Here is a 27114-nt window from a genome sequence, read left to right as displayed (position 1 = left end):
TGATTATCGATTTAGCTCTATTAATTCTAATTAATTAATTTAATACATTGTTACAAATCATTAATATAATTGTTCCAAACTCAAAATCTCGATTCCGCACTTTCAGAAAGTTATCAGAATTGGGTTCGAAGAGGACTGTTGTTAGGGGAAATAAAAATAAAGAGATAGCTTGAGGTAGATATGCCGATTTATTCAAATCATTTGCCTACCTGAAAATTTAGCCAAATTGCAACATTAATATCTCGTAAATTAATATTTAATTGTGATTCCTAAATCAACGCACATTATGCGTAAAATGCGTATAAATAGCATTCGTACAGTGGAATCAATTCGCCGTAAGTATTATTTCCCCAGATGCCGTTATAAAGTTTTCTTAAAGATATCTCTCGCTAAATAATAAGTTTTTTTGAAAAAGTTTTAATTTACTATAAAATATTCGTTTGTCATATATAAAATACAAAATCAGGAAAAATTCTGAATCAAGAGAGCTTTTTCTATCAGCATTAAAATATCACCACGAGTTTCCCAATCATATATGTATAAAAGACTAGATTTTTTTCAAATAATTCATATTCGTCTGGAGAAAAATTTATGGCGAAGCAATAGCGTACGAGTGCCTCCTCTGCCGCGCATAAATATTTGCTTGACGCAAAACATTACGAAAAAGATAAGAAAAAAAATTAAACAAAAGCGCCCGATGCGAAGTGAAACGGCGCCTCGTAAGTACGAATAACAAAGCTTCTTAAGAAAATTACTTTTTTATAATAAGAAAATAAGAAATGCACGAAATTTCTCTTTCGTGTTGAATTGAACATTTCCATTTCGATTTGTTTAATGAGGCGGTAGAAATGCGCTAATAGACGATACGATCCATCCTCGTATACTTACAGCAAGCAATCAGCAACACTCGAGCTCCATAACAATAATAAGGAATATTAATCATAATAATCATTGTCCGTAATAATAATAATAATAATAATAATAATAATAATAATAATAATCGTCGTCGTCATTATTTCCGTTAACGATATGTTAGCCTAGTCCGTATAAACACAGCGACATCGAAACATCGTTTATATTATATGTAGAAATTAATTCATATTTATGTATATAACATACATATATATATAATATATATATAAAACATTTGCAAAAAAATCACAGTTACTTAAAACACCGTATCTTTCCACTTTCTTCTTTTTTTCTCAAACTCTCTCTTGCTTTCTCGTTCTCTCTTTCACACATTCTTTTCTCTCGTATTTCGCTTTTTCTCATGCGCGCATTCTTTCTTCGCACCTATTTGTAGACGACGTATCGCGAGAATAATCACCCGCTTTCAATTATTAAATTAAATAAAAAGGCTGTCGCGATCGATTTTACAGGACTTTTTATGCTGATCTCATCAAATTCATTCGTAAGATTTGTCTTGTAATCAAACGTATTTAAGTATTAAAAAATTATTAATATTCTCTAATATACACAATTTATAATATTTAGTTATAATTAAACTATTCAATTTTTATTCAATAAATTGATTTTTTTTTTTAATTCCTGACGATCGGTTCTCAATGTGTCGTATATGTGTTGCGAATTCGAAGATTTTACAAAAATGAGCTTTCTTCCACAAGATATATACAACTTCAACGTTACAAAAATCATATCAGTCGACAATGATTTCGATTAAACATGGAAAATTTTTGTGGAAGAAAATCATGTCGAGGCAGTGGCACAACATCGATGTAACAATAATCAGGATTTCTTAAGTACTATTTGCGATTTTACAATGTCTTCACTACTTATAGGTTAGAGAAGATGTCCGATTTCTAATTATTGATTTCTTTTCTGCAAAGTAAATCATTCACGATGTTGAATATAAAGTTCGGAAATTTTTCTACAGAATTTTGTAATAATTCATATCTTCGTATAAACTCCCAAAGTTATGAATCAAAGTTATGAAGTTAAAACGATATCTTGATCTTGATAATTTGTAATTAAAACTCGAAGTTTTATTTATCAATATCAGAGCTGTAAAACTTTTTTTTGTTAATTTTTTATCTGTAACTACAAGACAATTTTCGTTTTATATATTCTTTTTTTAGAAGAAAGAAATATATATGCTTTTAATTAATTAGCTTTTTCAGAATCAAAATTCACTCAAGCTATCGTAAACTCGCTTTACAATTATCGTTGCTCGAATATCAAACAATCGATTGTTTAATTACACGGCAGTGTTGGCACAAAGCGTAAACATTGGCTGTCTTTGTCGGAGAAAAAGGAAAATTCACATTTAAATATAATCCTAAGCACACACGCAAATAAAGCGCTTCTGTCCAGTTAGATTTGCGATTTGAATCATATCTATGGCGACCGTCAGAAAAAGTAATTGATAACTATTATCAATAATTTTCGTACACTTAATCCCTCAAATACAAATCGCTGCTTCTCTCGTCTCGGAAAAAACCAAAACGCGCCATAGATAAAAATTAAAAGATATATGTTTATAGATATATGTATATATAAATACATATTCTTAATTTTTATGTACATATCAAATCTGAAAAATATATCGCATGTGTGTATGTAATAAACGTTCATTATTATATACACATAATAAATTGTAATAATGTGCAGTCTGAGATAGTCGCACGATATATATTATCAATTTTGGGCAAGTCACGCCGCCCGAGACGTTTGAGAGATTAATCAACAAAAGAACGAACTTCACAGTGAATACTTGTCATAGAAATATCTAGAATAAGACTTTTACGCGCTATCGTCCGCTTGGTAAGCCGAGGACAGAAAAGCCAGTGACAATGGCAGTAAACGCTCGCGATTCTATTTGCCGGAAGTCAGTCGACTGCGCAGACAATGACCGTCTTTGTTGAAGAATAAAAATTTACATTTAACAAACGCGCTTGTGCCGTAAAATTCAAATGTTCCGAAGAACGCATTATGATTCACTAGAATCCTATAACTATAGTACACTGTTACATCATTAGAATGAGAGAATATCTCAATCTTATCAGAATATAAAATCTGCAAGTCGCATTTATATTAAGAATATGAAGCTCTCAGATTTAGTAAACGAAGATATCCAAAGATAATGTAATCCTAGAGCTTCAGAATCTACGCAGCACGTGATTTGTCAGAGAACGACACACAGTTCAATATTACATATTCCGAAACTAATTACTGATCGTATCAGTAAAAAAAATTTTTTTTTAACTTCTAGTAATATAGTACAAATTGTACTTTTTAGTATAGAATTGTAGAAAAAATATCAGCGTGAAAAACATGTCAGTCAAAGATTAATATACGCCGGCACGACTGGCTCCAAGCGATTGATGGCGAGACAGATGGCTGACAAAACACTGATCAGTAACTATTTCATTAGCGCTAATGGGTATGTACAAAATTTCATATGTTACATGACAATTCCGTCGTTAATCCAGCACTCGAAGAAAGTTAGTGTTGATCCGCAAACATGACGTAAGAATGTTATCTCTTCGGACTTCAGTCATTAATGCGGTTAGCAATAATAATTATTGTGAAAAAAGCGTAAGAAATCAATCCCAGAGAGCCGAAGTCTACTTTAAGCCTCGAAAGTTTTAAACGATGGCCGAGTTCAATTCCGAGGAAAGCAATTAAAAATTTCCAAAATGTTCAAATCCAAACGTTTGAATTGGTTGCGATTATCAAAAACGCGAAGAAAACGTTTCACGAAAAGCGTATGTCGATGAGAAATGTTGAACAAGTTTGAAAATTAATTACCAATCGTCACTCTCTTGCCGCGAGCGCTTCAATTATCACACCGACGGATGTTGTTAGTAAGGAATGGTTGTCGGAGAACTTCCCTTAGGAGAGGACGTTGACTTCGCGTGGCGAACCGCAGACGTTCAACACGCTGCTAGTTGAATTAGGCGTGATTTGACTTCGAGCCTCGTTTTGGGCCTGCCGTATCGCTTCTTTGTATGGGCCGCGCTTTTTCTTGTTATATCGCGTCTGAAATCGAATCCCTAACTATTATGAATAAATTTCCAAAAGTCGTTACATTAGTATCATTATGAAACGATCAAAGTAAATTCCAAATAACTACTTTGTATCTTTTAAAGTAGTTTTAATTAGACTCCTTATATTTTACTTATTTATTAGATTCATTTTTATTATTATTCATTATTATTTGAATGAGTATACCTTAAAGGTTTCCAGAAAGGGACTTAATTGATCACAGGACATCAGCGAACTCGTTGACGATCCGTACCAAGCTACATGAGCCTGAGGACTCGACGAAGTACCGTCTTCTTTGCAAGATACTGTGATACTTAATACCTGCACATGATAAAATTTGATAATAGCTGTAGATATTAACGATGATAACTTATGTTTTATATTAAGAATTATTATTGAAGTAACAATAGAATCATGTTTTTGTAATATCTTGAGCGTACCTTGCCAGGCCACCAGGGAAAGCCATGGATTTTGCCCCATACGACGTCGCCCACGTCCATCCGTCTGCCGTTGGTCGTAAGACAGTGCGCTACGGGGGTGGCGGCGAGGCGCATGACCAAAGGATGCGACTGATGGGGTGGAAAATCCGGCGCGGTCTCTACTTCCGGTTCGTGTTCGCTCAACTCGTCGCTACTACCCCCGGAACTCTTGCAGCCGGAGGACGCGTTGCTCACGGGATAATCACAACGCGCGTACGCATTCGTGTTCAGCCTCTTCAGGGATATCGACAGCTTCTGTTTCAGGCACTGTTCCTTAATAGCTCTATAGGACTCACCGCCGCCTGGTAAAACATTCCAATTCTGCTGCTGCTGTTGCTGCTGCGGCTGCGGCTGCGACTGCTGTTGCTGTTCCTGTGTTTGGTCTAAGGAATCCAAAGAGGATTGTTCAGGTTGCGGTTGTTCTTGTTGCTGGTTCTTGTGCTTTCTACCTTCCTTATGCTTCTTTTTATGTTTCACCTTGTGCTTCCGACGATGATGTAAAAGTGGATCATACGTGGGGTTATATCTAAATAAATGAAAATAACAATAAATTGGTAAAATTTTTAAGAAATATAGTTTTTTGAATAAAAAAATTTGAATATTAAATAAATTTTATAAAAAATTAGTTATAATAAAACAACCTCACAATTACATAAATCGCGGGTTTTTTTTTAATTTATGTTATTTTTACTTGATGTGATCTTACCTCGGCGATCCGTTGCAAGGCGATCTCGCTGGTGATACTCCGCCCAACATCTTTCTTCTAGCCTCTTTCTTGGCTTTCTTCAGAGCCCGTTTCGCCGCTTTTGCACTGGCGTCCTTTACTACGTCACCCTGCTTTTGAGGATCCACTTGTTCCTGTCCGTCCTCCTCGCCCTCATAATCATCACCGAAGGATCTAGGCAGTTCTAGAGGATCTCTCTCTTGCTGAGCGTCATCGGCATCGTCCGTCTCCTGCTCGTATGCGTCAGGATCCTGAGGTTTTGCGGGTATCTTGAGAACAGTCCCTTCACCTTGCGCACCAAATGAGATCTTGATCACTGGCGTAGTCCTCGCAGTTCTTGTGGGATCCTCGAACACCGATTCATCCCAGAGATCCTCCATCGAACCCACCGAACGCTTCTTCCTTGGCACTCTGCCAGTTCTCAGTCTCATCGTCGAGTCCGCGGCCGCGAAGGTTTTCTTGTCCTCTTCTTCAGGAATTTTCGCGCTCTCTACTGACGAACTACTGAGTCTCCTCGGCGTGGCGCAATAAGCTGTCGAGGGATTATTGTCGCAATCAGCGGTGGACTCCACCACCCGTTCCTGCGACGTCAGCACGTTCCTCAAGGACGCCTCCTCTTCGTTTCTGACAAGCCACTGTGAAGACTGTGCGCTCGCAGCGACCTTCACGTTGTCTGAAACAATTGTTCAATTTTTTATACGAGACTAAGATCAATTGTCAATTAAAGGTTTTTAATTTGTCTAGAAATTCAATAGATTAAAAAACATTTCTTAATCTTCAAGCATTATTATTTTTACAAAGGATTGAAGATACGTTTTCGTTCGAACTGTTTTAAACAAAAAATTTAATTCTTAAGATTTGGACTTTGTTTCTATATCTACGTAACTGGTTTTCATGTCAACATGTCACTCGACGTAAATAGTATAATAATATGATGCAATCTCTATGTTTTTATGTGCAAAATCTGCAATCATTAGAGCGTTAAAAAAACTAAATATATCGCAAAAACACACTATCCACTGAAGAAAACTAAATTTGACGATAGTTACTTTTTCTCATATAACTAAATTACACAAAATCGTTTTTTTAGTATAACTATAATTTTTTGAATTGTGCACTCTTACATTTTTTTCTAATAATAATAGTATTATATATTATAACATTGATGGTTATTTTATCAAAAATATAAAAGCTAGATAATAGTTAGATAACTGAAATGTACCAGATAATTGACTGGATTCCGCATTGCTGATCTCAGTAGGCTGCAATCTCGACAGTTTTGGGATCAACGACGCTCCAAGCTTCGACGATTCGGTAGTCGAACTTGTCGTCTTCGTCGTCGCTTGATTGGAAATCGCGTTTTCCGCTCGGCATTCCGACAGCAACGTCCGCTGAGTCTTCTGCGGTTGCTGACCGCAACGTCGGTCGCTTCTTCTTGTAGACCCCGAGATCATCTGGTAGAGTCAGCAAAGAAACTAGTTACTTTCATGCGATGATTCGGATTTCAAATATCCATCAAACCTGTAGTGACTTTGTCAAAGTCTCTACAAACTCAACGAGCTTTAACGTTACTAAAGAAAGCGGTCGCTTATCGCAGGTTTAAAAACTTTGAAGACTGATAGTAGTCTACGTTATATCTCTTTTGACGATACGACGGTTTCGCAAAGCATAAATGTTTTTATAGTTTCTAAGACTCTTGCTCTCAAATATTTTAAAATTTATGGATTATATCAATATATGTATTTCCACCTTTGTAAATTCTTTGAAAATTCCATAAAAAAAAACCTGCTCAACAGGACATCCTACACAGAAAAAGCAGTTTTGCTAAAGTATTTGAAAATTTAGCTAAATACAGATCTAAAAATAATTCTTTTACTAGACTATCAAAATAACTTATGTAGGCAATTCAAACGAGTTTTTAGAATGTTGAAACTTTGTGCAGGATTGCATATCATACTTAAGCTCCTGTATAATAATTTCCATAGTGCAATAAAGTATTTTTAAATGAGTATCCGGTTAAATCTGGTTACAGAAAAAAAACAGTATCAAACATTTTAACATTTCAAATTAAAATTAATATATTCTATTTAACAATTACTGTTTCACATAAGCAAAAAATTATATTCTTGCTTGTAATGTATATAAAATAATGATAATCTAATCTTTTATATACATATATATATATCATTTAATCTTTTTTAAATATTGTGATAATCTTAAATTTCAGAACAAAATATTATATTTTATCAATATTATAATAGTCTATAATATCTAACAAATACATTGTTTTAATAACAATAATAATATTAAACAATTTTTATTTTTGAAGATATTATTATAATTATTAATGTTATAATTTGAAGATATTATTTTATATTCGATATTTTTCTCTCAGCTCGTAAAACTTATTGAATAATGAGAATATATTTTTCTTAATAAAACTATACAACATTTTTTATGTTACCAAGTTATGTCTGTTTAATGCTTTATAATCTCATTTTCAAGGTTGGGTAGTGACCAGTTAAAAAGTTAAAAATTAAATAATAAAGTTAAAAGTTAATAACTTTTAACTTAATTTGTTGATAATTTAATTTTATATTTTTTTAACTTTAACTGATTATTTTTTAAACACATAAAAATGTACCAATTTTTAATTTAATATGAATACCGTTTTTCAAAATTAACTTTTAATTTAACTTAATTTAATTTTAATATAATTTTTAATTACAATAGTTAACTTTTTATTTATGTAACTTTTAACGTAACTAAATTAATTTTATAAGCCATTAGCTTTATTTAGTTGCAAAAATATCTTACACCTTACTCAATATATTACGCTGTTTATTTCAATATTTAAAATTTTGAAAAAAAAAAGATATTCTTAAAACACGAATGTTCTCTCTCTCTCTTTGCATATATAAACGACATTCAGTACCTGCTGCGATTGCTGTTGTTGCTGCGCGTCCTCATGCTTCCGCTTTCTGCTGACGTCGACGTTCTCACTATTCTCGTTGCAAATCGACCGGCACTTGCTACAGAGCACCTGGCGAGGTCTCAATCTCACTGTAGGCCTCGCGTTCTTGTATCTAGCGGGCGGATTGATGCTCCTGCGAAGGTCGACTTTGGCGACGACGGTGGCTGCCGACGATGACGACGCACTCCTCTTCTCCTGGAAGTAGCTGAAACGCGCCGCGATCGTTGCCAACTTGTCGCCATCGGGATCTAGTATCGGCTCCGGAGGCTGAACACCGCAGGGAAGGCCCCTATAAAAACATAAGCGTTTTGTAATTTCAAATGTTTCAGAAGCAGGGTTGAAAAAATTTCACATTATTTTTGAAAAGCCATAAAGTCGAGGTCAGTAAAATTCGGCAAAAAATGGATACATTTTCCGGAAAGAAACTAGCAAAAACTCGTCTTTTCTATTAAAGAGAAAATAGAAAATAGAATAAATAGAAAACGATGAAAAAGTGTTGTCAATTGAAAGTTTTTTCCAATTTAAACTTTATCCAAAATAAAATAATAACAGATTAGGAATCGACATTGCAAAAATATTTTACATAAAGTTATATAAACATATTTTAATGTTATACAATTATAGTCAATTGCCCAGTTTTTGCTAGTTTGTTACACAGGATAAAGTCCGGAACAGTAAAAACTGAAATTTATTATAATTTTTTTTACCCGTTAGACTTTTCCAGATAGTCTGCCTTATTCAGAAGCTTAAATTATATCTAAATTAACTATTCAAGGAAATATCTTATCAGTATTTCGAAAGAACGGTTTTGAAATATGTAAAATTAAAAGAGATTAATATGAAAATTGTCAAAAAAATATGAAAAAAGCCAACATCAGTCTTGCAGTAATCGGTGGGAAATTTTGGTGTCTAACGATAATTTTTATGTAATTTTTGTTTGAAATCTCCAGCTCTCATAAATTGTGCATCGCATATTTGTCGATTTTGAAATACAGTTTTTAAATGAAGTCAAAATAAGTACGTAACAAATTAAATTGTTGAGCAATTTAATAATATTGATAAGCATTTTAAAGTACTGTAAAAAATGTATCACAAGAAATAATACTTCAGCCAGAATATTGATTTTTCTCATATTTATTCCTGAATATTTAATTCGATACAAATCTAAAAATAGTGTTCTGTTGGAAGATCAAAATAATTATACACAATAACACGCTCTAGCATGATGAGGAATGTTGCAAAAAGTTCCGACGTTCTAATAATCAGCTCGAGCTGTACTGTGTAATTATTTTGATGAGCCAACAAAATTATTTTCTGATTTGTACTGATCTAGCTATGTTAAATTTTTATGTACTTCAGCAAAACCATTTTTTTTTTTTTTTTTTTTTTCGTAATATTGTCTGCTGTGTTTTGATTATAATTCTGAAATTTACAACATGCGCGTCGCTATCTTGGGTATTTGTTTGAGACTGCCTGACTACTTGATTAGGCTCCTACTCTCGAGCGTAGCGATAGACACATTTGTATCACCTTACATAAACGCGAATCAATAAACGCGAGAGAATTGAAGAGGTTTTCCTTTGTAAGAGCCGCTCGGCATAACGCCGCTATAGTTCTCTCGATTCTTCTTGATAAGAAAACTGTGTTTTGTGGAGTATTTCGAGTTTACTTTCTCGACTCGAAGAGAGTATATGACGCACACAGACTGTCAAAAATGACAAATGGTTCCCTCGATTCTTAAGACTCGATTTTATACCGAGTTCTCTAAAATTTCTCGCGACCCTTTGAGATTAACTTTCATACGCTCTTCGGCAAGCGAGCTAGAGCTCTGCCGTAGCGTCGAAGTTTTCAATGGAAACCGACGTGAAATGAGAATGGTAGTGCAGAAGATTGGGCAACGCTTTCGGGTATACCTCGTCGGCTTCTCGTGCACCGACAACGCGGCCATGTCATGGTATTGATTCGAGAGAGGCGCGTACAATGAGCGACAGCCTCTGACGGTACATCCATTAATATTTTCTGGATCCCGATACGAGGTAGACCCCTCGAAATTCCGAGTCAGCCCGCGTGAAGGGAAGAAAAATGGCCGGGAGGGAATATCGGGAATCAGCGGATTCGCCACGACGTGAAAATGATTATGATGGAACTGATAAATTGAAGGGGTCTACCCGCTATCGCTGCTCACCCAATTTGTAACGAATTTGCAGTACGAAGGATATCGCAGCCACAAATTTGTTAATCTTAGAATTTAAGTCCTTCTCCCACTCTTATACTCTAAAACCGTAATTGTGGGCTTATCTAATCTCTAAGCTTGGCTCAATTTACATTTTTAGCCGAGCTGCGATCTGTTAACAAGCTTCCAGTTAACAAGCTTCCAACAAGCTTCTAGCAACAGATCAAATTCCGTTAATGTTCGACCAATCGCAATTAGATTCTAATTTGTTTTTTTCCCGACGTTCTCAATTATCTCGTTAAAAACAACTGTAACAACAACTGGCTCATTTCTTAAGTTAATAAAGCAGACGGTTAACGTGAACTACGGCGTTGGTATACGTGGCTGTTTCTCTGCTCTGTGCCCACGCACACATCCGCAGTTTCGACCCGCAAATGGTGGCGTTCTCAGAGACGTCGACGATATTCCCTTTGTTCCTGACGAACACGAGACCACTATATTGGAGGTTCTCAACCTTGGATCGTGCGCGAGCTGTACAGCTGGAACGTATTTTGGCTCGATGTTGAACAGATCGATAAACACCATTTCCTCAGACTAATAAATTCATGTCCTTGGACTGTCATTTACTAATTTAATCGTCAATTTGCGATCGACTTTTACCTAAATGTGGATTTGATGGGACACGCAGTGTAACGAAAGATTTTTGCCAAAACTAAATCTGTTTGACAAAAATTATGTTAAAAATCTCACTGCAATGTCACAATATAAAAATATTACAAGTTGTATCTAACGCTCTGTTTCAAGAAATTCTTTGAGAAACTAATCTTGACATTAATGACGTCTTTAGAAAGGGAAAAAGGAAGAATGAGGTTCTTTTAAACAGAGACGGAAACTTTTGATTTTTCTGAGTACGGAGTACCTGATGCAAGCGGGAGGGAGAAGGGAAATAGTTTCAATAACACAAGTATTTTATCTTTTTTGCTGGATGTGTTATAGCGTGCAATGTGGGCATCCTAATCAAAAATACTGTTTTTTTGTCAGATTATTTAAAAAAGAATTCTGTAAATTTCTTAAAATTTGTTAAAATTTAAAATATTTTTTTAAATACTCAGAATTCTGAATGTGAAACTCTACACCCCACCCAGCTGTGGGTGTGGAAAGCTCCATACCCTTCATAAGGAAGTTTCCATATTTGCTCTTGAACAAAAATTCTTTGTTGAGAAATTTGCTTTGTCATTCAATGCATTTTGACATATTTCATCGACATCTTTCGTGAAATTTTCTAGAAGTACTGGTTTTTTTTAAATGATCTAAGAAGACTATTGAATTATAGTACGTATAGCGCGGGGAAAGTATGGGAACCTCTGACGCACCATACCGTCGTGCACAACGTGACACAAGCCAGGCCTGGTTGGTCGGTGGCCCCGACTAGCATTCAGGGCCGTGAACAGGAATTTTACCATTGGACTGCTCTTATCTTTTTTTATCTAACCCAATTTAATAAACTTTTACAAAATTTCCATCTACACTACGACACACTTGGCGAAAAATTTTGAAAAAAAATTAGTCAACAAATAAAAAACACGCTAAAATACCAGCCAGTATTGTTATCCGAAATATCGTCAAGCGAATCTAAAATGACATCATTTATCACGGCCAAAAATATATAAAAGCTAACGAAAGAACAGCAAAACGTAATAAGAAGGGTCAATATTGAATATTATCAAATAAGTAATTTTCCAAACGTTATATATCGCTGATCGATCAGACCTTAAATGACCTCCTCGACCCTGCTTACAGCCCTGCCAGGCATGGTTGTGCAATTGCGACACGGAACGGCCATTGGCCGCTCGGCTTGGACAAGAAAACCTAGGGCGCGGGGTAAGAAAACGGGCAACAGCTGTTCAGCCACAGCGACGAACCCGGCTCTGGACTCGCGGGGCGGCTAACCCCGGTTGCCCTCTGAGAAAAATGCCTTGAGAAAAAAGACAACTGCTTGGACGGGCAAAACTAGCGAAATGCACGAGCAAAATTGCTATTCAGATAAACAGGACAGTTCTCGAGCGAGGGATTCAATTGACATCGATCGGGGGATCGGGATCGGTACGATTTCGAAATAATCGAAATTGCACTGCGATTTCGTAAAATCGAACAGATTGGATGATTGCGCGGCGCCGAATGAAAATGAATTTACCCGTCAAATAATAGCTCTTGACGAAATCGGTTCAATATCCATTTTAATTATAACACTCAGCGAATTCAGTTAATTCAATAGTAAAATTCAATTCGTGTTGCAATAATACATAATTAAGTTCAATAAACCTCAACGGCTCCATGGCTAAAACTTTAATAACGGAATTCATTAAGTTGATTAATCGCATTCGATAAACTCGGCGGTTATAATATTTGAGTGAACTCAGTTTAAGGTTTCCCACACGCGTTTATTGGCCTGGCTATACATAGGGGCTCACTTCTCATAAGTTCGCGAATTAACTCGCGCGTCTGCAACAACTGGTCAACTAATATAACGACTACTTAGTAGATTTCCCAATAATCGAAATGACTACTCGTATCAGAGAAGTATCAGCAGCGACTGTATTACGAAGGCGTTTACTATGCGAGACCATGACTCACCACGACAAAGTCTTTTTAGCATATACTGGGTGATACAAAACTTTCATGAAACGTTTATCCAAATGGTCGAATTTTTCGGCTTATCGCCTTAACTAAAATTTTATTGAATAAAAAGCTTCACTGTCCATCATTCATTCGTCACTGTCAACCCGTACAGCACAAAATAGCAAAAACGTTGCAAAATATTGCTAGTATGTTTCAGCAATATTGCACCAACGATAAAATGTCTGCCTTAGAAATATCGATACGTAATGTTGTAGCAACGTTAAGACAATATTACACGGAAAGAACAATTTTACTATGGTATCGAAAAATTTAGCTAGAAACAGATCAGAAAATAACTTTATGTTGGACTATCAAAATTATTATGCAGGACATTCAAGTATGGCGATATTGCTGCAAAAAATTTTGACATTTTTAATATTCTACGTAATTACTTTCAGATCTGTTTTTTTAACAAAACTGTTTTTTTCTTGTATGCTCTGCAAATCCAAGTGTGTAAAACATGTGCAATCACTTTTTACGCATTTGCATTTTTTTCGCATTAAATTAATTTTATGTGTATAATTTTTATACTTTTTACACGTTTAAACGTACATCAATATTAAAATACACGTCTAAGCGTATAAAAAGTACATAAATTGCACGCATATAAATGTATACCATGTGATTACATGATTTTACACACAAAAATACACACTTGGATACGTGATGTTGCTGCAACATTATGTAGCGATATTTCTGAAGCAGGCATTTTATCATTGCTGCAACGTTGCTAAAACATTGCTATAATATTTTGCGATGCTTTTTCTATGCTGTGCTAGGAATTTCTCGTCCATCGATTGCAGACGAACCTCACGTTCGACTTAAAACAAGACTAATTTAACTAACAGTTTGATTTTAACACTACCGCGTGAAGAGAATTCCAAATATAGTAATCAACGGTCTTCCATCCAGTTCATCGTCGAAAAGGAGAATTCCACCGCAGGGATGGATCTGTCGAGGGAAAGCGTGCGACTTGCGTGACACTGTGTATACGCGTAATTGTATGCGTGTGTAAGTTGAGGAAAAAATAGGTGGAGAATGTAATATCTCATTTATATATGACGACTTCGCGACAGCCAAGTCATGTGAAATTTGAGGAAACTCACGACTCTTCCACGCCCATGTCGCTGGCTGGCGCCAGCGGGGAACTACGCGTGCGTGTATTGCACTTCCTATTAGAACGCAGATAAGTTATCAAAATTATCGGAGCTTTCGGGACTCGGACCTATTTACGTCTCGGAAATGAGATATTTCGTGCCAAGTTCGTGCACAAGTTCGCGCACCGTCGTGGAAGCCGACGGGCGTCGCGCGCCGTCGGACGGCGTCACCTCCGCAACTTCCGCAGCAACTTAATCTCGTGGATCGCAATAATTAAAATATCTCAAATCTTAATATTACTCCACTTGATACTTTAATACCTCAATCTCAAAGCTTAAACCGTTCGATCCAAATTTCCAAACTTGGACGTCTACGACGTTTAGAAAGTTAAATGTGATAGGGAAACATAATGAGGCATTAAGCAAAGTAAAAGTTGGGAATGTTTATTTGTTTAAAAAAATCTCTAAAATTATACGTAAAGATAGTTAAGCTATACATCATCACATTTTGTATCTGATTATCTCTGAAAATTAAAACAACGCTTCCCATAAGGTACAGAATGGCAAAAACATTGTAAAATATTGCTACAATGTTTCAGCAATATTACAGCAACGATAAAATGTTCGATTGAGAAAGATCGATACGTAATGTTACAGCAACGTTAATACAATATTATATTATGTTGCTGCAACATTACGTATCGATATATTTCTGAAACATTTTACCATTGCTACTATGTTGCTGAAACATTGCAGTAATATCTTGCGATGCTCTTTCTATGCTATGCTGTATGGGTCCGTTCAAAATAAATTTTTGGAAAAATTTGTTGCACTACTTTTTCCACAGCTACACATTTATTCTATATCTTTACATTTTATATTTTATTTCCTTAATGAACTACATAGTTGGACTCGAAAGAGAGATCCTTGAATTCTGAGAATGCTGTGCGAGAAAGTAGACGGCACTTTTTTATGTAGCCGTCTAATTTTAGATCGATTATATAATGACTCCTTGAGATCCTTGGGAGCTGCCAGACATTTGGGACATCGATTTTGTTCCAGGTACCTGAATTTTTAAATTGGAAATATCACGTCCTGAATCCCGACGGTTACTTTGAAGATATTACAAGTTATAATACGCAACAACGAACCGAACTTCTCGTTGCGGTGGGACATCAATCATCATGAGCTTTGATCGTTATTACATCGATCATAGATAATTCTGCTTTTTATCCAGATCTTTATTTACCTGTAATTTATTTTAGCTGTGTAGCAATATCGGAATCCTCGGATTCATAAATTTGAGGATAAGAATTATCGTGAGGAAATTTTTGTAACTGTGCAATCTAAGAACTTTCGACGTCCTTGAATTTTTGAATACTCGAGACTGCGAGTTTCCGATTTTGGCATCTCGTATTCTAGAGTTTCAGAATCGTTACATAAAATTGAAACAATAAAACGTACGAAAGAACTTCATTACCATTCGTCTCTCAAACCCAACTATCAATTTCTCCCAAAATTGTGCTATAATAATTGCTATAATTCTGAAGAAACAATATGAATCTGTGCTGATATTTAAGGATTTGTAGCTTCTAATTTTTAAAACTCTTAATATCCTGGGATACCTACACAAAGCTAAAGGAAATAACAGCCAGACAATGACACAAAAAAGCCTAGTCATTAATATCCGGTTCGGCAAACAATTGTCACTTTGATCGAAAACACGAACCTACGCGCGATGATGAAAAGAATTTGAAAGTCAAAAAGTTTTAAACAATTTGTTCCTTTTTGTTTTAACTTTTGACTTCTATCTCTAGTGTTTTTCAACATCAATATCTTAAGAAATCTCAACGAATCACGAACGGACTTAGTCATCAACTTTTCTATTGAACATTCCACTACGTATTCGTCATTCTGTTCAGATAGCAACTAAAACGCTTCGAAAGCGGCCAATTTTCAAAGGCCCACGTTGTTCTCAGGAGCGCGAGAAATGCAGAAATGCAAAACACCTAGAGATCAATGATTCACGAGCGAATATAATCGTCGGCATTTGGCGTGATGGGCACAGGCATCGAACATTTTCCTGCAAAACCCGATCCTGAAAGATCTGAGGATTGGCAGTTCGATACAATCCAAGTCCAAGCTCCGTTCGGGACACCGTCGGAAAGCTTTGGCTTCAACGGCAAACCCGGATAAGGGCGCCCTTTTCTCGAGATATTTTTTTAAACCCGTAGGGTGGTCAGAGGGGTTGGTCACTATTTCGATGATGGAACAAAGGCTCTCGGTGGGCGAAACAAAATAGGGAAAAAGAACCATCACAACATGAGGTCTCATATCGCTCTTTCTCTCTCTCTCGCTAGCTTTTTCTCTCTCACCCTCTCTCTCTCCCTCTTTTTCTTTCTCTTAATCTTACCTCTTAGTGGCGTCGAGGAGCGCACCTTGGAAGCACTTGGCGCCTTGGACGAAAGATACCACGAGGATGTCGGGCAACGCGGATTCAACGGTCACGAGGATCTTGTCGCCCGTGGCAAGCGCGAGGTGCGCGGACGGGGCCTCCCCGCCGCGGCCGCCATCTTGCCTCGAGTTTAGAGTTATTGCGAGCGAGCGTGCGAGTAAGCTGGTGGTGTGTGGTATGGTGTGGGCTTTGCGCTTTCCGCTTCGCTCCGCTACGACCGCGCCGACCGAGAGGAGCGAGCGGCTCGTCTCGTGCCGCCGTCGTCGCCGTCGTCGTCTCGTGCGCCGCGCCGCTCCGCTCCGCGCCGCGACGCACCACCCTCGTATCTTCTCTCTCTCCCTCTCTCCGTTTCTCTCCCTCGCTCGCTCGCTCGCTCGCAGTCTGCCCGAACCGGATGACGTGAGGAACGACGGCTGCGGCAGTGTGCGAAGACCGCGTGAGGCGGGCGGCGAGGCTTTACGGCCGTGGGGGGAGGGTTGGGGGGAGGAGAGACTGAGTGTGGGCTAACAAGTAGAGAGGGGAAACTGAGTGTGGGCTAGCAGGTAGAGGGGAGGTTTAGTCTGGCGGCCTACACAGCTGGCTGCTCCGCCACCCCCGGTGCGCATGCGCGCGCTGGAGGCGGCCCGCCGCCGCCACGCCAGGGCTGTACTCATAACGGGCGCTCCAAAGAATCCTGGAGTTCCGCTTCGCGACTGAACAATACTACCAACCGATGCCAAATTTTCAGAGAAGAAAATCTGCGCAAATTGAGACAATACGACACCAATAGCGCAATTCTATTTCTATGACTGTACACTTATTTGTAAATTTCAAATTTTTCCCAAATTTTTTATTCTAAAATGATGGGCTGATGATGTGACATTAGACTGTATTGTACGCTGTTGCGTTTACAATGATGCAAACGCCTTATGAACGTGGCCTAGCGCAACTTTCCCATTGAAGGGCGCGTTCGCCGGTGCCAGTAGCGTAGCAAGAAGATCTTGTCGCGTGATCATTGTGCACGCGGTTACCGCTCCCTTCGACGCTCGGAGCTCGATTCTCGGCACTCGTCGACACTGACACAGAACGGCCGAGAACGGCCGAGCGCAGCTCCGGAGGCAGCGTGTGTTTCACGGTAGGGTGAGTGACTAGGATTTATGCTTTAATAAAACGTTGCATAAGCGCTTCCAAGACGACGGCGAGTGCAGCGAGGGCAAATTACTCTTACTGGACCCAATTTGCGGCCCGATAGCAACGTAATTCATCTCCTTCATGTCTATGTTGTTGACACTTCATGTAAAAGGCCACCGGCTGATCAATTGGTCCAACCACTGTCGTTGCCGGTGCGCCCTACCGAAAACTGGGTCGCCACTTCGACCGCGGATTTTTCTGAGAGTACGGAGTCGATATAGACTGTGACGAGTGCTGGAAGAGATAAAGTGACGCATGAGGGGCATATTGATAACGGGGAAAGTGCGTGTAATGTGTCGGCGCTTGTTAAGTCATGCTCACACGTTCTCACTGACAGCGGTAAAATATTTAAGACCGTTCACGTTGACTAAATAACGGTAACGAAAAAGATGAAAAAAATCTTGTCTGACCAGTTACAAATTGTATTCTATTAAAAAAATTAAAAAAAAAAGAGATTAAAATCAAAGAAGTAGAAAAATAGATGTAATATATAAAACATGAATAATTTACATCGATTGAACCAAATTAATTCCACTACTGATCAACCTATTTTTCATTACTTAAACCAACTGGGTCATTGGTAAAGGAATGTATTTTTCAATAAGTTTTGTTGGGCTTTAAAAATTTTGAAAAAATTCTGATATATTTTTTTAACATTTAGGAATACGATTGTACAATTATGAGCAAAATATATACTATATATTTTTGTTCATGTTCGAATTTGAGACAAAATCGGCAAAATAAGAAAATGTCTGGAATTTCAAACGATTCCGATTGGCCTACGGAATGTTAAAATTCATTAAATTAAATTGATAATTATAGAAAATTATCCAAGTTATTGTTCCTAGTTGGATAAAATTCAATACAATAATAGTAGCCTAGTTTATTCCCAGGAAACAATTTTTTATATGTCATTATATATTAAATATGTTTATATATAATTATATATATTATGCATAATTTTTTTGTATATAATTATATATAATTATATATAAACAATTTTTCCCAGATTATTGTATTAAATTAAATTGATTAATTTTATTCACAGTAATGTGAACGAAGAAAACAGATTTTACTTAAATAATTATAATTTTTCTTCTATTACTTTATATTTTACGACGATTCGATTAGAAGATGTGCTAGGGCCCTTAAGATATGCAATACGTTCTTGCGCAATTGTAGCTTGCATTCAAATGATTAGCGGTGACACATGAATGGCACAACACCGATAATACGCAATGATGCTTATCTATCACTCCATGACATGTTAGCAGTATTTTAATTTTTGCGGAATGCACTTTTATTATACTTTATTTCTAACTTTCTTTTTTATCTGACTGCTTATCAGAATTGTACATTTACGGCCATTAATCCTAACTGAAACTTTGTAATGTAAAGTTTTCTTAATCCTAATCTGCACACAATACTTCTTTTAAGCGCTCTCTACACGCGAATAATCGCTATCATTTGATTTGCAACAGACGCTTAAAAAATTGAAGCCTGTATCTTATAACTTATAACTGATAATCTAATACGTATATTCATGTGCAACTACGAGCTTCCATAGTTTTCCGTTCATATCTGTAGTTCGAATCAAAGATTGTTATTATAAAGAGAAATATTAAAATTTGATCCCCCCATTAAATTTATGAAAGGCACATTTGACATAATAAAAAAAATATTCTTTATTATCAAAAATTAACTTTAGATTTATAAACTTTTTAATATAAAAGAAATAAATTTGAAAAATAATATAAATGACAGATTTGTATTTTTTTCTATAGTCGACTTCAAGTCGACTTAAACATCACATTGAACAGTAAAAGACTAACCTGTAATACCAATATCTAATTTTACAGTTTGCTCTTCGCTAAATTTGCTTCAAAGGAAATTTTACTAACAATAAAATTTTACTAAGTAATTTTAATAAGTAATAAGAATTTATTTTTTACTATCATTCTGTGTGTGCACACGCGTGAGCACGGATGTGTTATCTGTTGTGCTTATTCCACTCATGGAGAAAATGTTATGTAATATCTCGTTGACAAGAAGCGAAAATTGCTTCGTGTGTATTAAAAATGCTCGACCGCAGCGCACACTATTTTCAAGCACAGAGCTCGTGCACCAAAACTATAAATATATCCTCATTTTGTCTTGACTTGTAACATTACGAAAGGAAGCACGGCTTATGCGAAACGTATGTTTCGCACAGCGCTCCGACTTAAGAATCTTAAGATTCATTTGTATAATACATTTGCAGTATGTATATCTTGTCTTAAAATATTACTCCAGCACTCCTTTGGAACGCTCTATATCTTTATCGTGCGCGTAAACCGAACGAACGTGTTGCAATTTATGAATAACATTAGACAAATTGATAACACGTTAAAAAAAAACATTAAAATTTTAATTTATAAAATCCACTTTCTAAATTTATAACTTATTTATCGCAGCATTTCCGCTTCATGAATTATATTCCTGATTAGATATTTGTGCTGGAGATATCTCTTAATTGAACACGATGACGAACGAGAGGCTGGACCTGGATAAACCTTTGTGGGATCAAAACACTTTTGTGGGAAGATGGAAATACTTCGCGTGGATGACCGACTTTCGCACTTGCGTCAAACCAGAATCAGAGCTGCTAGCTGCTAAACAGCTGTGCGAACAATATAGGTGATAGGAAATATACATCATGCAATTTCGCGAAATTTTTTTTTATTTTAGTAATACTACTGATAATAATACCGAATATTTTTCTTAATATATATCTTAATATATCTACAATTCTTAAATTCAGCTGAAAATTTTAAGATATTTACGTTCAGTTTAAGTTTCCAACTTGAACTTTGTTATTGGGAATGAAATTTATTAATGGAAATAATAATGCGCCAGTTGTATGCATTCGATGCTTCGTATTCTTGAATTGTTTGAAAATCTTGGTACTTTGAACCTTATAGAATTGGTAAAGAGCCAACTGATACTACCAGAGAGCAAATTATCTATGCGAGAAAGTTGTACGAGTCCGCTTTTCATCCTGATACCGGCGACCTGCAGAATGTCTTTGGCAGAATGTCTTTTCAGGTGCCAGGAGGAATGGCCATCACCGGCGCTATGCTTCAATTTTACAGGTATTTTACGGAAAATTGAATCGATTTATTAGAGATTTTATCACTTCCATTTTAAGATATTTGAAGATCTTTTTGTTTGATTTGATTTGATATCGAAGAATCATCTCATCTGGACCATATTTTATTTTCTGATCATCTTTTGAAAAAAATGTTTCGTCAGAAAAAAAGAAATATTAACTTTATTTATTTAATTTTAATTTTAGTAAAACATGATGTTTTTGTTAATTGATTTTACTCCTCGTCACCTCAAGAACTTTTGCCGCATGATCTGTCGCATGGAACAAAAATTATTTTTTTTTTTTCTTATATCTCACGATGTTGATTCGATCTAGGACAACTCAGGCAGTAGTTTTTTGGCAATGGGTTAACCAATCTTTCAACGCGCTCGTCAATTACACAAACAGGAACGCTAACAGTCCTATAACGACTAATCAGCTAGGTGTAGCTTACGCTAGTGCTACCGTTGCAGCAATGATAACTGCGATAGGATGTAAATCGTATTGGGAAAAGCGTGCGAGTCCTTTAATGGCTGTAAGTTTTAAAGTATTTTAAAAACTACGCAGAATGCTCTAACTACTTTTGTACCAATGACTGAAAATCCTGCCTTTTTGAAATAATTCATTTTAATCTGGAAGAAGATCAACCTTATTGAAGCTTTTATTTTTTAAGCATAATTTTAAATGTTTGAAAGTATTTGAAAGTCTCAAGTTGATGAAAGTCTCTCTTAAATTGCTAAATATAAAACAAACAAAAATTTTCAGAGATATGTTCCGTTCGCTGCAGTAGCGGCCGCTAATTGCGCTAATATCCCTCTAATGAGACAGAACGAAATTGCGAACGGTGTAGATCTCGTTGACGAGGACGGTAGGAAACTTACAAAATCAAAGGTGTGCACTACCTGTTGCTGGTTAATAAAATTGTTTAATTTTATCTACAAAAACCAATTCATATATATCTTATCAAATTAAGTTTACGAGAGAAGATATTATTATACGACAAAATTACGTTATTGCAAATTTATTAAACTCCACACTTACTCACATTGAAATTTTTAATAAACGTTATTAAACGGGATTTTAGCTCGCGGCTGTGAAAGGCATCAGTCAAGTCGTCATCTCGAGAATCGTCATGTGCGCGCCCGGCATGCGTACGTATCGAATAATCGATCAAATGTCCATCTCAAAATAAATCACTTATTAAAATCCTCCGTAAATTTATTCGCAGCGTTATATAACAATACGTTTTAGCTAATTAAAACGATAATTAATTTCCGCAGTTATCCTACCTCCCATAATGGAAAAATTGGAGAAATACGCGTGGATGCAAAGAATTAAACCACTGCACGCGCCGATACAAATTATGATGTGCGGAATTTCGTGAGTATCATACTCTCTTTTCATCTTACTTCTGCATACCGTTCCTTATGTCATTAAATTATTGTATTAATTATTATGTGAATTTCTTGTCAAACACCTTAGGCTGACGCTTATGGTGCCGACGGCATGTGCGTTATTCCCACAAAATTGGTAAACAATACTTTCTACATTTTACATTTAAAAACTCTTTTTTTAATCTTTTATTTTTATCTTACTTTATGTGACGTTATATTTTTGCAGCTCCGTCAAGGCGACTACTTTACAGCGCTGGGAGCCGGAAAACTATGAACTTCTGAAGAAGAACTGCGAAGGCGGCAAACTGCCGACATATTTATATTTCAACAAGGGATTATAATGGAAAGTTGTAGTTTTATGAAAGTGGTGTATAAATTAGTGTTATTCCATCCTTTATAAATATCGTTGTTTCAAATGATACAGTGATGGTAAATTCTTCTGCTGGATCAGAGATGAACTCAAAATCAATATAACTTATTGTGTTAGAGTCAATTATTATAATAGAAATTCTATGAATTTGCTATTGAAAATTTATGCACAGATCTTTTTTATGATTTACAATATTAAATTTTGGTTATTCCAAAACATCTCACCAATACTTAAATTAGTGTTTAGTCAATTTTAAATTAGGATTTAGTCGCAAAGCGTAATCTGTCCACAGATGATAAAATAAAATTCCGTCGGCACGCTGAAATATCTTACAATGAGAGAGAAATTGATATAGTCGCAATGCAATAGAAACGATAAATAGTAAAGGATGAAATGCTGACAATATAAATTGGTGCTTTACGAACGTATATCATTACAAAGCAATAATTTTATTTCAATAAGTGCTTAATTGTTCCTCGTCTTAACGTTAATTTATAAGTTTCGCATATATTTTAAATGCAACATTACTTAAGTCTTGTGAAATGTTACTTAATATTAAATCAATATTATTAAATTTCAAAAAAAATCTATCAAAAGTAAAAATGCTGCCACATATAGACACGATAAGAAATTTTGTTATATAATATATAATTAATGAATGATAATAGATATCATGACAGTAATGTCAATAAATGTTGTTCGGTAATTAAATATTATTTTGCTTACTCTCTAAAATTTTTGGAGTGGAATTTCATCTAAAAGAGTGGAATTCCACTTCAAAGAATTTAGAGAGTATACATAGCTTTATCTTATTATTAAATATTTCGGGAGATGAAAACTTCAGAGATTAAATGAAAAATCTAATAGTATATGTATATTTATACAAAATAGAATATAAATTTATTTTTTTATTTATCTACAATCCCTTGTTATAATAAACTTTATCCGGATGTTTGCGCTGACCCATTTTATCTCGAAATATTTCGTACTCCTCCGGGCATATCTTTAATAGTTCTGGCCTCATCGAGCTTAATAGGAAAACATGTTAGCGTATAATTCTTATTTAAAAAAAAATTAATTCTTTTATTTAAAAATAATTTTAATTAATGTAAATGCTTACTTTCTCTGCGGAAAAATGGCGAGCGCCGAAGGAATCATTACCAACAAACTAGAGGAAAGAAAAAAACATTTATATTAAAATACTTGAGCGAAACATGTTTCATCGACAGTTGCATCGTGTTTTTTTTTTTTTTTTTCATCAATTCACGCAAATACGTTGTGAGAATTACAAGAGTGTGCATAAGCCGATTTCGACGGGAAAACCGATCCATGGACGAAGTTGGTAGAAACAATACGATTGCATTCGTTGCGTGATGATTGGAATCATCAGCATTCCGGGCGCTGCCATTATTATTCTCGAGAAGATGCACTCAGAGATACCTTTGACGGCGGCCACTTGCGATTTCATGATGCACATTTCGTCGCCGTTCTTAACGAATATAGGAATACCTCGTGCGATCTCCCGCTGCCTTATGATGGGAAGATTTACTATGTTACCGGCAGCCACCGCGCAAAACGGAACAAATCTCTACGACAAAAATACTGTATTTTTTTGCAATTCCTAGATTATATTCCAATATTTTAAAATAAAAAATCCAAATTTAAAAAACGATAATGATACAAACAATAGTCAAACTTGAAAGTCTCGAAGTTATACTAATTGGATTATATTACGGATTTACAGTTTTATAGAATTTCATCAGTGAATACTTTTTTTTTATAAGAAGATTAAATTTTTAGTAGGAAGATTAAAATATTTTTTATTATTATTATATTTTTTGTGCGACATTTGAACATTTATATTTGAATGAAATAGGAAATTCAGACAAGGATAAAAAAATCAAATTTAGAATTAATTAACTGTAAAGAGAGTTCCTCTGCCGGAAAAGAACTTCCTGAATCCCAAAGCGGCCGCGCAGCTCGCTGCGGTGGCGAGCACGAACGCCTGCCGAATAACGTTGGTGTCCTGCGGGTCATCGCTCATCGCGTTTCGATTGGTATAGTTGACAAATGCATTGAAGCCTTGATTAACCAGCTGGCACGTTATCATACTAAAGGTGGATCTGGGATATTACGCGTACGATAATAGAATCGAATCAGAATTTATGGTGTGTGAAAACCCTGGTGAAAATTTTTCATATAATTTTTCGGAATTTTTGTAACAATTTTATAAGCTTCTTAAGTTTTTTTTATACGAATTAGAACATTTTTCAGAAATACTCAAATAACTACATCTCTTCTCAGAATTTTTCATATACCTATGTTAATTATGAAATATCCTAAAATTTTCAAGATTTTTTTTGTTTTATAATTTCTGATAAAATGTTACAAAATTTAAAAAAACTTAAAAGTATTGGAAATTATGAGATGAGAAATCTCAGAATATTGCAGATTTGCATTGTATGAAAAATTCAAAGACAAGATTTAGACTTTCTGAGTATTTCTAAAAAATGTTCCAATACGTATAAAAATTTTTACCACGAAATGCATTATTTATTATTTGTTTAAAAATTAACTTGTAAAAGGTCAACATAGCAGCGGTGATAGCGACGGAACTAGGCAACTGGAAAGCCATTCTTCCTACCACGTGCATGAGCTCGTTATTATCGGGATGAAAAGCGCTATCCCTGAGCTTCTTCGCGTAGATTATATCTTTTCTCTGCAAGTCCTTCGGCTCCTTCCCGGCCCTGGATAACAGTTAAATGAAATAATCGTGCGTTGATTATTTCTAAATAATTTATAATAATAAACATAAATTTTTTTTAATGACTGTTTTTAATAATTTTATAAGCTTGATTTGTTTAAAACTGAAATAACTGATCGCTAACACAGAAAGAACAATTTTATTAAAGTATCTAAATAGTTAGGAATATAGATCTGAAAATAATTTTATTAGACCATCAAAATAATTATGACGGATGTCCAAGCACGATGAGCAATGATGCAAAAAATTTTGATATTCTAGCAATCAGTTTGAGCCCAACAATAATTATTTCGATGGCATAACAAAATTATTTTCAAATCTGCATCCAGCTAAATTTGAAATATTTTAGCAAAACTATTCTATCTGTGAATACATTTTGTTTTGGTAAAAGAGATTAATTTAGAAAAAAAAAACATGAGAGAGAACTTTATCGTCGCAACTTACTTGTAATCTTCGCAGAGCTTTTTCGCTTCCCACAATTTGCTTTCTGGCACGACTACCGTGCGACAATCGGTGGTGAAGGCGTAATGCTTCCATCTTCCGAGGTACGTGTCTTGGCTCCAAAGTGGTTTATCAACGTCAATCCTGCTTACAGATTCACCTCCAGGATCGCCTCCTTTTTTCCTCATTGTCAGTCACTCGGCTAACTGCGTCTTTCTCATTATTACAACTCAAATTTGTGATTAAAAGTACTACGAGTAAAAATATACACACGCAGAAATGGTAGCTGCGGTAAATGCAAAAAGACTTTGCTAAATAAATTAGTTGAAATAGGTTACAGGTTCAGAGTAATTAAGGAAAAAAAGTGCGAGATAATTTTGATATGATTTCCAGCATTTTTTGTCACATGACAATTATTTATTTTGTCTAATGTAAATGCACCCTGTCACAACGGTGTTTGACGCGAACATACAATCGAAATCTTTGACATAAAGAAATAGAGCATACTACGTTTTTCCAACATTTATGTCACATGTCAATATCGCGTGCAACAGAGAAAAAGGAACAAAACTGTAAATTTCGTTCTGTTACTATTTGTTGCTCTGACAACAGCTTGTACATGTTTTCAGGACATATGACAATATATTAAATATGAAAAAGTATTATCTCAATTACAAACATAATTTTTTTATATTTAACGTTTTTGGCGAGCTACTGATTAAAAGACTGACTGATTATAGAAATCGATTATTGAAAATTATTCTTTAAAATCTCTAATGAGTCGAACATTGTTTCCACATCTATTATTAGTTTAGAAGAATTAGCAATTTGTCATTTAGTAATTAGGAAATCTTATCTACTATCATCTTACTCCACTTTCCTCTGCATATCATTAAAAAAGTATTTTTTAAATTGAAGCTACTATATCAGTTAATTGATGAAATATCATCAGTTACTATATAATAATCAATGTATCGAAACACTTTATCAGTTCTCTTCTTTTTTTTCAAAGATAGAACTCAGAAAGCATTTGATATGACTGAGACATTTGAATTTTGTGTCTCAAATGTTACATGAACGTACAGTCGTGAGCTAAAAGGTTGCAACACATTTTCTTCGATGGTTTTTGGAATGTAGACTTGCTCATCGAACGGCGAACGTCATTGGTTTTTACCTGTGGATCCAACCAATTAAGCATCGAACCATCTAACCATCGAAGAAAATGTGTTGCAACCTTTTAGCTCACGACTGTACACACG

General features: G+C 35.5%; 3 protein-coding genes across 6 annotated transcripts; 1 reads left to right on the top strand and 2 right to left on the bottom strand.

Annotated features, from left to right (window-relative positions):
- Positions 1–169: 169 nt before the first annotated feature.
- On the bottom strand, positions 170–17584 carry LOC105195998. The gene is made up of 9 exons (XM_011161696.3): positions 17504–17584; positions 17162–17326; positions 16548–17092; positions 8147–8474; positions 6434–6665; positions 5194–5884; positions 4449–5013; positions 4195–4329; positions 170–4002 (listed from the first exon to the last, which is right to left on the bottom strand). The coding sequence occupies exons 1-9, from the start codon at positions 17582–17584 to the stop codon at positions 3856–3858; spliced, it is 2889 nt and encodes a 962-aa protein (XP_011159998.2). The 3' UTR covers positions 170–3855.
- LOC105196000 (sideroflexin-2) lies at positions 17102–23572 on the top strand. 4 transcript variants are annotated; one of them, XM_011161701.3, is made up of 9 exons: positions 17102–17703; positions 20246–20435; positions 20720–20890; positions 21223–21421; positions 21652–21777; positions 21971–22037; positions 22167–22266; positions 22369–22416; positions 22507–23572. In XM_011161701.3, exons 2-9 carry the CDS (start codon positions 20281–20283, stop codon positions 22619–22621), a joined length of 981 nt encoding a protein of 326 aa, XP_011160003.1. In that variant the 5' UTR covers positions 17102–17703; positions 20246–20280; the 3' UTR covers positions 22622–23572. The 4 variants fall into 4 exon arrangements, with proteins under 4 accessions (XP_011160003.1, XP_011160001.1, XP_011160000.1 ...); XM_011161699.3 differs by having other exon boundaries at positions 17102–17824; XM_011161698.3 differs by having other exon boundaries at positions 17103–17708.
- Positions 23505–26394, bottom strand: LOC105195999 (sideroflexin-2). Its single transcript, XM_011161697.3, has 6 exons — positions 25859–26394; positions 25227–25397; positions 24572–24773; positions 23940–24238; positions 23771–23818; positions 23505–23678 (listed from the first exon to the last, which is right to left on the bottom strand). The coding sequence occupies exons 1-6, from the start codon at positions 26041–26043 to the stop codon at positions 23567–23569; spliced, it is 1017 nt and encodes a 338-aa protein (XP_011159999.1). The 5' UTR covers positions 26044–26394; the 3' UTR covers positions 23505–23566.
- Positions 26395–27114: the final 720 nt, after the last annotated feature.

This window comes from Solenopsis invicta, chromosome 12 (genome assembly GCF_016802725.1).
Source record: "Solenopsis invicta isolate M01_SB chromosome 12, UNIL_Sinv_3.0, whole genome shotgun sequence".
Lineage (NCBI taxonomy): Eukaryota > Metazoa > Arthropoda > Insecta > Hymenoptera > Formicidae > Solenopsis > Solenopsis invicta.
This window is presented reverse-complemented; position numbering and strand designations above follow the sequence as displayed.